At 48.1% G+C, this 12,500-nt stretch overlaps 1 protein-coding gene across 1 annotated transcript; it reads left to right on the top strand.

The window, feature by feature from the left end:
* The first annotated feature begins 1,112 nt into the window (after positions 1-1,112).
* On the top strand, positions 1,113-9,790 carry LOC135147099 (uncharacterized). The gene is made up of 2 exons (XM_064079693.1): positions 1,113-7,101; positions 7,267-9,790. The coding sequence occupies exon 2, from the start codon at positions 7,379-7,381 to the stop codon at positions 9,638-9,640; it is 2,262 nt and encodes a 753-aa protein (XP_063935763.1). The 5' UTR covers positions 1,113-7,101; positions 7,267-7,378; the 3' UTR covers positions 9,641-9,790.
* The last annotated feature ends 2,710 nt before the right edge of the window (positions 9,791-12,500 follow it).

Here is a 12,500-nt window from a genome sequence, read left to right as displayed (position 1 = left end):
TTGTTGGGGCGCCCCTCGGGCGCTCCTCAGGCGCGCGCGCGGGGCGCTTGTTGGGGCGCTCCTCGGGCGCTCGTCAGGCGCTTTCAGGCGCGCGCGCGGGGCGCTCGTTGGGGCGCTCCTCGGGCGCTCGTCAGGCGCTTTCAGGCGCGCGCGCGGGGCGCTCGTTGGGGCGCTCGTCGAGCGCTCATCAGGCGCGCGCGGGGCGCTCGTTTTGGGCGCTCCTCGGGCGCTCCTCAGGCGCTCATTGGGCGCTTCGGGCTATCATCTTGGAACTACATGGGCATTCTATGCTTCGCCAGTCCTGAGTTGGTGGCACAAGGTTATAACCCAAAAACATGGGCATTCATAACCGAATACGAAATGCTTGGTTACCACGACATGCGGGCCCATGGTCTTGGGATGATTCTCAGCATCTTGGGCACGTTTTTCCTTGTCGACGCTATTCTGCAGAGCTGACGCATGTTCGGCCGAGCCAAATAGTCTTTAAACCGAGTCGTGGGATTTCAAAACTTTTTGAACTTATTACTAAGCACAAAAAGTTTTTCGGAGGGTAATGTCGGGGAGATTCAATCCCTACTTGCCTTGTCTAGCCTTACAGTCAGGCTCTCAGCCACGGGGTCCGGGTGCACCGACGTATATTTTGGTTGTTCGAGTAAGTCGAAATGATCTTTACATCCGTTTTTGGTTGTAAACATTTCACTAACTAGGAACTACCTCTTATGTCCCATAAGTAACAACAAAAATTATCATCAAACTATATAATATAATTATTTAATATTTAAAAATAAATAAGTTAATAAATTAAAATATTATACAAATATGAAAATTAATTTTTAAGTTTGTAAATCATAATATCTTTTCTAAGAAATGAAATTAAACAAGTGGTTACATTTTTTAAAGGTGCCATTCACTAATTAACTATTAATAATTATATAATTATAATTTTCAGGCTAATTTTCGACCAATTTTACAAGAAAAAATAAAAAAAATATTAGATCAAGGTGAAAAAATCCGAAAAAATAACGAAAACTCATATTAAGTATAAGCTTTCTTTTCCAAGTGGAATCATTCAAAAACATTGAGCTTTGCTACCCCAAATCCCCTCTCCAATAATTCAAAAAAAAAGATTTATAAAATACAAAATAAATATTAAAAAAATCTGAAAAAATCCGAAAAAAATAACTAAGAAACTAGATTTTTCAAGCTTCGATTCGGTTATTCAAACGTCGAAAACGGATAAGCGGAACTCCAAAAAAGGGGGGTGTGGCTCCTCGAACACATTTGTTCAAACTGCTGGAAATGAGGAAAAAGCTCAAATGTCATATATAGGGAGGGGGTTGTCGCCCCTCCCTGGGCAGTGGGGTTGGGCGCTCGGTAGCGCGCGCGGGGCGCTCGTTGGGCGCTCGATGGGGCGCTCTTCGGGCGCTCTTCGGGCGCTTCTCGGGCGCTTTGGGCTATCATCCTGGAACTATGCGGGCATTCTATGCTTGGCCAGTCCTGAGTTGGTGGCATAAGGTTATAACCCAAAAACTGCTCTCCTGGAGGCGGGCTGTCGACTCTGGAGTCCTTAGATGACACCAGTGCTCGGCGCCGTCTTGGTAGCTTTGAGTCTTTGATCTCATTGCTTGGGGAAAATTGACAGCGTTGGTGAGGATCCAGGTCACTTCACCAACGGGACCCTAGGGAACGGATTAGAAGGGAGGGGTTCTCCACCCTCCCTGTGGGCAGACGGTATTCGGGCGCCTCGGGCTCTCTTCGGGATCCTGGTTGAGCACTCCACTTGGATGCTTGGCCAGTCTTGAAGGGGGCATGTTCCAACTAAAAACTGCCCTCCCCCATGGCTGAGGAGCCCTTGGGCTCTTTTGCTTGTGGGGAACAACGTTGGTGTGATTAGGATCAGACGCACCAACGGTGACCTGGTAGGAGTGATCCGTTTGTTGGAGGGGTCGGGCTCCCCCCTCCAAAAACAACGTTGGTGTAAAATTGGCCATAGCACCAACGGAGACCGTCCCGGAGCGGCCAAGCGGGAGGGGAAACTTCCCCCCTCCCGCTGGGAAGATTTTTAAGGGACCAGATGGTTGTGTTCCCAAAGACATTCATGTGGGGTGCTTGGCGTAGACTTGATGGTATTTTGCGCAAAGACACTCCTATGGGGTGCTCGGCCTAGACCTGATGGTTCGTGCTAGGACATTCTGCGGGGTGCTCGGAATAGACCTGAAGAGAACTTGAAATCTTCCCTCCCCCCTGGCGGGGCTGCCAACTCTGGTGTCCTCGGATGATGCCGGTGCTTGGCGCTGCTAGGGTCGCTGAGGAGTCCTCGGGCTCTTTGGCGTTTGGGAAAAACGTTGGCGTGAATAGGGTCAGACACGTCGACGTTGACCGTGAAGGAGAAGTGATCCATTCGTATGGAGGGGACCCCGGCTCCCCCCTCCCGAAAACAACGTTGGTGTAAATGGCCATAGCACCAACGGAGACCGTCCCGGAGCGGCCAAGTGGGAGGGGAAACTTCCCCCCTCCCGCTGGGAAGATTTTTAAGAGACCTGATGGTTGTGTTCCCAAAGATATTCATGTGGGGTGCCTGGCGTAGACTTGATGGTATTTTGCCCAAAGACACTCCTATGGGGTGCTCGGCCTAGACCTGATGGTTCGTGCTTGGACATTCTGCGGGGTGCTTGGAATAGACCTGATGAGAACTTGAAATCTTCCCTCCCCCCTGGCGGGGCTGCCAACTCTGGTGTCCTCGGATGACGCCGGTGCTTGGCGCTGCTAGGGTCGCTGAGGAGTCCTCGGGCTCTTTGGCGTTTGGGAAAAACGTTGGCGTGAATAGGGTCAGACACGTCGACGTTGACCGTGAAGGAGAAGTGATCCATTCGTATGGAGGGGACCCCGGCTCCCCCCTCCCGAAAACAACTTGGTGTAAATGGCCATAGCACCAACGGAGACCGTCCCGGAGTGGCCAAATTCGCGCATAGCGGTTCACGTTGCTTACACTACTGTGGGTTGATTTCTTTTAGACCTTTGGGTTTTGAAGGGTTCAGCCTAATGTATGTGGGTTTCGTGTTGTACGTGGAGCGCATGGGTTGTGATTTGTATTTCCCGGTTGGTTGGATCCCTGTCTCGGCAGCGACAATCGCTTGGTCTTACATGTTCATTAAGTCAGAGAGTTGTGAAAGATGCCCTCAGATGAGATTGGTGCCCTGCGTAATATACCTATCGTGATGGAATTTCGATGTCCCATAGTCCCTAATTCGTCTTGTGCATTTTATTTTGTGCAAGACTGACAATGAATCTAACATGGTCTTCCGCCCTTTCATTTCCTTTTGGTCTTGTAAGTGTCGGGAGTCCATGTGTTGAGGGAAATCTTGAATGCGGAACTGGTAATCGATTATGGACTTGGTCCATACTTTTCCGAGATATATGTCCCCTACGGAAGTCCGTTGCGCTTTGTGTTGAGTAATGGGTGCTAATGTATCTTTTGCTCATGCTTTGCCTTCGGCCTGAAGGAATGCTACCTGGTTGATCCTGCCAGTAGTCATATGCTTGTCTCAAAGATTAAGCCATGCATGTGTAAGTATGAACTAATTCAGACTGTGAAACTGCGAATGGCTCATTAAATCAGTTATAGTTTGTTTGATGGTATTTGCTACTCGGATAACCGTAGTAATTCTAGAGCTAATACGTGCAACAAACCCCGACTTCTGGAAGGGATGCATTTATTAGATAAAAGGTCGACGCGGGCTCTGCCCGTCGCTTCGATGATTCATGATAACTCGACGGATCGCACGGCCTTTGTGCCGGCGACACATCATTCAAATTTCTGCCCTATCAACTTTCGATGGTAGGATAGTGGCCTACTGTAAGACCCTTATGTTGCTAAGACGGATTTTAGCAAGGGGACGTTAAGTCACCCCGAGTCGACCCTGTGGATTGGCGTTGGGCTGGGCGCCAGGGTCAAAGCTTAAGGTAGCTGGGTTTATATTGGGGCAAGGTAGCAGATGGACATGTCGCCTTGTGTAGCCTTGGATTGGCTTGGAAGACCCTTGAGTGGTTTTGTGGGATTTGGACTTGGAGCGTTGGGGCGACTCCAAGGGCGGTCGCTGAGCTGGGCAGCGACCAGGCGCAGGTAGAGCGCAGGTAGGGCGCTACTGGGCGACGGCGCCTGAAGGGTGGCATTAACCCGGGCTGATGGATGCTTGGGGTAAATTGTTGGAAGCTAAGTGCTAGAGAGTTGGAGTCTTGGGCTTAGTAAATTGGGCAGGTTGCTCAGGCCAAGTGAGGGAGGCACTTGGGCCAAAATGGAGTTGCGTACATAGGCGCTTGGGCTGCGTCCTATGGGCGCCTGGACACTCTTGAGAAGTGTTTTGGTGGGCTAATCATATGGACTTGAAGGCCCAAATTGGTGGGTAATGTGGGCTGGGTTATGTGGCTAAAAAGAGGGCTGAGTGGGGCAAAGGAAACTGCCAGGAACTGCTTGGAACTGCTTGGAACTGCTAGTAACTGCCACAACTGCTACATGGGCGCTGGAGCCTTGGGGCGCGCGGGAAACGCCTTGGGGGCGCCTGGAGTATATATAATATTTAGATAGGCATTCTAAATATTATGCACAGGGGGTGTATCATTATGCACAATAGGTGTATGAGTAGAATTACAAGTTCTAATGGATCTGCACTTGTAATATCTAGTATGCTAGGCAGTGGGAGTCTGTAAGTATACACTTTGTATTTATATGCTAGGCAGTTGGAAGTCTGTAAGCATATGTTGAGTTTGTAATCCTTTCATTGTTGGGGCAATAAAGGTTGGGCTTGTTTGGCCTGTATATTGTTGTGTGTTTACATTTGCATGGTAATCAAACACACTTACACACACTTGGGTTGTGTGGGGGAAAGGCTGACTGTTCTTGGGCAGGGCGCAGCGTGGGCGCAACAGGGGCGCAGCAGGGCGCTGGCGGGCGCTGGGTCAAGGGCAGGCCGCGCAGGGGCGAAAAATTCAAGGGTGAGAACTTACCCCTGTGACAAATGGTATCAGAGCGAGGTTGGAAGTTTTTGGGATGGTTTTCGCTGGATAAGTTCATTAAGATCATGGGGACTCCGTGGGACAGTAGCGTCTATGGTGATGTTACTCGGTTTGAGAAGTTGAGTGTGTGGACTCTAACTTGACGCCGTTGGTGATGGAATACCAAGTCGTGAAGGATGACCGTGATGAGATGGAAAAAGCCATGCGGAATCAGATGGGAAATCAGATGGAATTGATTTTCCTGAGACGGGATGGTGTTAAAGTCCCGTTGGGTGGTGGCAACCCTAAATTTGAAAGGGTTTGGTGCATGGTGCACAATTGGGTAATGCTCCGGGTAGGAGGGGCGCTTTCAAAGTTTAATTGAAGGCAATTGAGTGGGAATTTGTTGGATACACAAAAGGCAGCGTTGTAAGGGCATGATCGTTGGATAGAAGGCAATGGTGGGCGTAGATATCGGCGATTGGTGCAAAGGCAGCGGGCAAGGGTATCTACATTGTCCTTGGGATAGGACGTGAATCTCTTAGAGTGGGTAACCGAGAGATTTGTGGGTGAGTACTTCATGTGTTGGGCAGCAATGTTAAGTCTCTAATGGAAGTGAGGCAGATTGATTGGTTGTTGGCAAGGTGAAGGAAGAAGTTTCACGAGGTTCATATGTTTGGCAACCTCAAGTCAATGAGGGCATTGACTCAAGTGGTGTGGGAGGGTTTGTAAGACCCTTATGTTGCTAAGACGGATTTTAGCAAGGGGACGTTAAGTCACCCCGAGTCGACCCTGTGGATTGGCGTTGGGCTGGGCGCCAGGGTCAAAGCTTAAGGTAGCTGGGTTTATATTGGGGCAAGGTAGCAGATGGACATGTCGCCTTGTGTAGCCTTGGATTGGCTTGGAAGACCCTTGAGTGGTTTTGTGGGATTTGGACTTGGAGCGTTGGGGCGACTCCAAGGGCGGTCGCTGAGCTGGGCAGCGACCAGGCGCAGGTAGAGCGCAGGTAGGGCGCTACTGGGCGACGGCGCCTGAAGGGTGGCATTAACCCGGGCTGATGGATGCTTGGGGTAAATTGTTGGAAGCTAAGTGCTAGAGAGTTGGAGTCTTGGGCTTAGTAAATTGGGCAGGTTGCTCAGGCCAAGTGAGGGAGGCACTTGGGCCAAAATGGAGTTGCGTACATAGGCGCTTGGGCTGCGTCCTATGGGCGCCTGGACACTCTTGAGAAGTGTTTTGGTGGGCTAATCATATGGACTTGAAGGCCCAAATTGGTGGGTAATGTGGGCTGGGTTATGTGGCTAAAAAGAGGGCTGAGTGGGGCAAAGGAAACTGCCAGGAACTGCTTGGAACTGCTTGGAACTGCTAGTAACTGCCACAACTGCTACATGGGCGCTGGAGCCTTGGGGCGCGCGGGAAACGCCTTGGGGGCGCCTGGAGTATATATAATATTTAGATAGGCATTCTAAATATTATGCACAGGGGGTGTATCATTATGCACAATAGGTGTATGAGTAGAATTACAAGTTCTAATGGATCTGCACTTGTAATATCTAGTATGCTAGGCAGTGGGAGTCTGTAAGTATACACTTTGTATTTATATGCTAGGCAGTTGGAAGTCTGTAAGCATATGTTGAGTTTGTAATCCTTTCATTGTTGGGGCAATAAAGGTTGGGCTTGTTTGGCCTGTATATTGTTGTGTGTTTACATTTGCATGGTAATCAAACACACTTACACACACTTGGGTTGTGTGGGGGAAAGGCTGACTGTTCTTGGGCAGGGCGCAGCGTGGGCGCAACAGGGGCGCAGCAGGGCGCTGGCGGGCGCTGGGTCAAGGGCAGGCCGCGCAGGGGCGAAAAATTCAAGGGTGAGAACTTACCCCTGTGACACCTACTACGGTGGTGACGGGTGACGGAGAATTAGGGTTCGATTCCGGAGAGGGAGCCTGAGAAACGGCTACCACATCCAAGGAAGGCAGCAGGCGCGCAAATTACCCAATCCTGACACGGGGAGGTAGTGACAATAAATAACAATACCGGGCTCTTTGAGTCTGGTAATTGGAATGAGTACAATCTAAATCCCTTAACGAGGATCCATTGGAGGGCAAGTCTGGTGCCAGCAGCCGCGGTAATTCCAGCTCCAATAGCGTATATTTAAGTTGTTGCAGTTAAAAAGCTCGTAGTTAGTTAGTTAGTTGCCCCTTTCTTTTCTAGAGAGAGAAGCTCTCCCTTCTCTCTAACTTCCCGCCTAAACACTTTTCGCGCTCCGCGCCCCTAGGTGCCCGTCCGGCGCCCGGACGGCGCGCGTTGGTTCTCACCTCCTGTCTCATCTTGTCCCCCTTCACCTGCTCTTCTTCCCCATCTGTGTTTCCTTTCCGATCTGTTACTTTATGGACGATTTCCCCCCCCTTCCGCCTCCTGGGCTTGTTGCTCCAGTGGTGCCTGAGAATGCTCCTATGGTGCTCGATGATATGCCTGAGGTGGCTTCGCCGCCTTTAAACATTGTGCCTCTTGCCTCTAGTGATGAAAATGTTCCTTTAATGGCTGTGGATGATGTCCAGGACCATTCTTCCTTTGATTTATATGCTCAAATGCCAGCTGATGTTCTATTGGGTAATACTGTTGAAGCTGCGAGCTCTAGTGACTCTGTTGCTCAGGTCACTCAGGGTGTGCGCAGTGTATCTCCGGTGGAAGCGCGTGGGGCGCCTGCGCCTGGTAGCGCTCGAGATATGCGCGAGGCTGCGCGTACGGTGTCTGCGCCTGAAAATGCTCGGTGTGCGCGCGAGGTTGTCACTGTGGCTGATTTGCAAGCTCAATCTCAGTCCATCAAACACCAACGCACCATGATTGATGTAGGTACATTTCTTGAGCGTAATGGCCTCTCTATGAAAGACTTTGTTAATTTTCAAAGTTCTAAATATGCTAGAAATATTGATGATTTGGGGTTTGTAAAAGCTAAAAATCTAGAGGATTTAAAGGATAATTTTGAGATTCAAAATGGGATTTTACGAATCTCTAATGGCTCTACTGGTTCGGGTTCTGAGTCCACTAGTTGTAATGATTCTTCGGTTCCCAGATTAACATGGTCTAAGATTGTCAAGGATAATGAATACCCTACTGGGCAGTTTGATGATGCTTTTAAAGATGCACCTCGTGTGATTTCTGATAATGGTGATGGTACTGCAACTCTTGAGCTACCTAGGGCTTTTTTGTTGAAAGCTCGTGGCCAATGGTCCACAAGTTGCATTGGACACTTTGTTGGTCCAAGTTGGCAATTTCGATATGTAAAAGAACAAGCTACCAAGTTGTGGTCCAACAGTGGACTCAAGAATGTTTATTACAACTCTAAGGGGTTTTATACTTTTCGATTTGGTGAAGAAGCTGATATGAAAAAGGTTTTAGCTCTTGGGTCAGTTCAGATGAATGGTAAGCGTTTGTATCTTGCTCCTTGGACTGATGGAGCCACATTTCAAAAGAATGTCATTAAAAGGGTTTCTACCTGGATTAAGCTTGTGGATGTGCCACATTCTTACTGGACCATGGAGGGACTTGGTCACATTGCTAGGGCAGTTGGTGAGCCCATCTCCCTTGACAAACAAACCTCAACCTTTAATCCCATGAAGTATGCGGGGGTTTTGGTGGAAATTCAATATGGTGCCTCTTTTCCTAAGGCTGTTTGGGTCCCTGTTCTTGAGGACGATAATTGTGATATTGTTAAGGTGAAAGTGGGAATTGAATATAGCTCCGTGCCTCAATCATGCTCCTTCTGCAAAGCGTTTGGTCATTATGATTCCCGTTGTGAAAAAAACCCGTCATATGTGAAACCACCCACTAAAGAGAAGGCCCCGGTTAACAAGGGCAAAGGTAAGGTTGATGCCTCTACTGGGCACCCTGTCGAGCCCTTATCCTCAAAAAAGGTCCCAGAAAACTCAAAAGTTCCCAAGGAGAATCCTGCCAAGGTTGCCCATAACACTGGCACCTTCAATCAGTTTTCTGTTCTTGAAGAAGGTGAGATTGGTGCTTCGGCTGAAACTGTGATTCTTGATATTTCTGAGCCTTTGGAGACCAATTGTGTTCATGAGATTGATGCCCCTGTAATGCCCCATGGTGCCCCTGTGGTGCCCTTGGATTGCCCTGCTGTTGTGGAGCCCGTAAGTGCGCCTGGTGCGCCCCTGGCAACTGCTAGTGCGCCTGTTGTGCCCCAGATGAGCCCCAGAGTTTCTGCGCCTGACAGCGCGCCTGTTGCGCCCTTGGAATGCTCGAGGGATGCTGAGCCCGTAAATGCCCCGGTTGCGCCCCTGGGATGCCCTGAGGATGTTTCTGTGGCTAATATGGAGATGGATGTTGATCAGCCACATGTGTTTGAGGTGGTTTTTGCTCTGCCTGCTGCCACGACTCCACCTAGGTGCCCACCTGTTGCTCGTAGCTCAGATGCACCTCCTGTGCTTGAATCGCCTAAGAACAAAAGGAAAAAAGGGCGAGCCAAGGGCCAAAATGGGCCTTTCTTTACTGATTCTGCTCAGACTTCTCCACCTTTGTCTACACCTAGCAAGAGGGGAAAAAATGTGGATGAGGATGGTTTCACACAGGTTGAATCTAAAAGAAGCCTACGGTCACGGGGCAAGGTGACCAACCCCACTGTTTCTCAATGAGCTACGCCGCCTGGAATGTTAGGGGCTTGAATAAACGATCTCACCAAAAAGAGGTCCTTTCTTTTCTGAATAGTAATCATTTAAGCTTTGTTGGTTTATTGGAAACTAAAGTTAAAAGCATGAATGTTTGTAAAGTTGTTAGCAAATTAAAAAAGAACTGGCAGTGGTATGTTAACCACTTTGATCATTATAATGGTAGGATTATGCTTGGTTGGGATGAGTCCATTTGGGCCATTAATATTATTGAAACCTCTTCTCAGTATGTTACTTGTGAAGCTATCTACAGGGCTGCTAATTTTAAGATTCTGGTAACTTTTGTGTATGCTTTCAATGATGGCAGTGAGCGCACCCCGTTGTGGGATTATTTGTCTTCTTTTAATCATAACTTGCCTTGGTGTATATGTGGTGATTTTAACACAGTTCTTAGTGTTAATGAGATTCTTGGGGGTAGAGAGCACTGGACCCCTGAGATGCAGCAATTTAGAGATTGTGTGACTAGCTCTGGTTTGGCTGAGCTACGCACTAATGGGGACCTCTACACTTGGACTAACAGGCGGCCTCATGACTCTGTTTTGAAGCGCTTGGACCGTGTTCTTGTTAATAGTGATTGGCTTCGAAACTTTGGGTCCAGTCAAGTTTTTGTCAAGCCACGAGGATTGATGGACCACTCGCCTTTAATTATTCATGTCAGTGATCATGTTGAGAAAATCTCTAAAGGGTTCCAATTCTTCAATTATATGGCTAACTTGGAGGGCTTTAAGGAGGCTGTGGTTGAAGCTTGGAGTGATAGACTTTATGGGGATCCCATGGCTATTTTCTGGCGTAAGCTAAAGGGGGTTAGAGCCCGGTTGGTTGCTCTGAACAAAAAGCATGGGAATGTCAGGTCTGTGGTAGCTCAATGTCGTGAACACTTGGTGGATACTCAGCAAAGCTTGAGTCTTGACCCAAGGAACCCTGTGCTCATGGATGCTGAACATAAGGCTATCTTGGCGCTTGAACGGGCTCTTGAGGATGAGGAGAGTCTATACCAACAAAAATCTAGATGTAAATGGCTTAAACTTGGTGATGCTAACTCTAGTTTTTTCTTCAATCAAACAAGATCAAACTGGAATGCAAATAAGATTTTAACTCTGGTGGATGAAGGGGGTGAATTTGTTCGTGGTCACGAGGCTGTTTCTGAGGTTGCAGTTGGATTCTTTTGTGGCACCTTGGGATCCAATGCAAACCTTGCTGATTTTGATTGGGCTACTCTCACTTGTCCTACTGTTGATCCTTCTTTTGTGGAGGATCTTATTAAGCCTATCACAAATGAGTGCATCTTGGCCACCCTCAAAAGTCTTAAACCCAACAAGGCGCCTGGGCCGGATGGGTTTAACAAAGAATTCTTCATTGCAACCTGGGACATCCTTGGCCCTGATTTTTGTGAGGCTGTTAAGAGCTTCTTTGCTACCTCAACTATGCATAAAGGTGTGAACTCCACTCTTATTGCTCTAGTTCCTAAGGTACGCACCCCCTCCTCCATGCGTGATTTTCGTCCAATTTCACTTTGTTCTACTATGTACAAATGTATTTCGAAGATCCTTGCTTCTAGATTGAAGGTTATCATGCCTAGTCTCATTGATAAGGCCCAATCTGCATTTGTTCCTGGACGTCAAATCTCTGACAATATTTTGTTGGCTCAAGAGTTGTTTCGTGGGTATGGTAGAGAAACGGGGCTCCCAAAGTGTGCCCTTAAGCTTGACCTCCACAAAGCTTTTGACTCCATTGGCTGGGATTTTCTTATCAAAGCTCTCCACCACATGCAATTCCCTACTCAGTTTGTTAAATGGATTCAAGGGTGTATTTGTAGCACTTATTTCTCTGTCAAGGTTAATGGGGCTGCCATGGGGCACTTTCAAGGCGCTAAAGGGCTACGGCAGGGTGACCCCTTATCGCCTTACCTTTTCACCCTGGCCATGAATGTTTTTTCAGCGCTCCTTAACAAGATCCCACCCTCTTTCAAATATCACTGGAAATGCAAAGACCTCAGGTTGACACACCTGTTTTTTGCAGATGATGTCCTCATGTTCACCAGGGGTGACAAGGATTCTATTAGTCACATAATGGATACAATGCGCACCTTTGCTTCTATTAGTGGTCTATCTGCTAATCTGCTTAAGAGCCAATGTTTCTTTAACAATTGTGACTCGGCCCTTTTGACTTGGTTTGATAATACTTATGCTATTCCACATGGTTGCCTTCCTGTCAAATTTTTGGGGGTCCCTTTGATTTCGAAGCAGTTGTGTATTGGGGACTGCATGCCTTTGATTGAGCGCATTACTGACAGGATAAATTGTTGGACCACTTTGTTGCTTTCTTTGGCTGGGAGAGTTCAACTTCTTAGGTCTGTCTTATATGCCATGATTTCTTTTTGGTCGAGGCACTTTATTCTGCCGTTGGGTGTTCACCGGCTCCTGCAATCTTTACTCACTAGATTTCTTTGGAAGGGGGACACTTCTTCTATTGGAGGTGCAAAGGTTGCTTGGAAAGATGTTTGCCTGCCTATTGAGGAAGGGGGGCTGGGGTTGCCTAATCCCTTGGATTGGAACCGTGCCCAAATCATGTACTATGTTTGGCTTATAATCAACAAAGATGAATCTTCCCTTTGGTCGAGATGGGTCTTGAGCACTGTGCTCAAGAATAAACCTTTTTGGATTATCACCACCCCGTTTGATTGTTCTTGGATATGGAGGCAGATTCTTGCACTAAGGGATGAGGTTCTCTCTCATATCTCTTATGATATTGGCAGGGGTGATTCTATATCTTTATGGTTTGACCCTTGGTGCCACTCTTCCACACTGGCTACGGGGTTATCTGACCC

This window comes from Daucus carota, chromosome 6 (genome assembly GCF_001625215.2).
Source record: "Daucus carota subsp. sativus chromosome 6, DH1 v3.0, whole genome shotgun sequence".
Lineage (NCBI taxonomy): Eukaryota > Viridiplantae > Streptophyta > Magnoliopsida > Apiales > Apiaceae > Daucus > Daucus carota.
Note: the sequence above shows the minus strand (reverse complement) of the source record. Positions and strands in the feature narration are given on the sequence as shown.

Bases quoted from the DNA above. Each gene is read 5' to 3' on its own strand.
- LOC135147099 (XM_064079693.1), top strand. From the start codon at position 7,379: ATGGACGATTTCCCCCCCCTTCCGCCTCCTGGGCTTGTTGCTCCAGTG.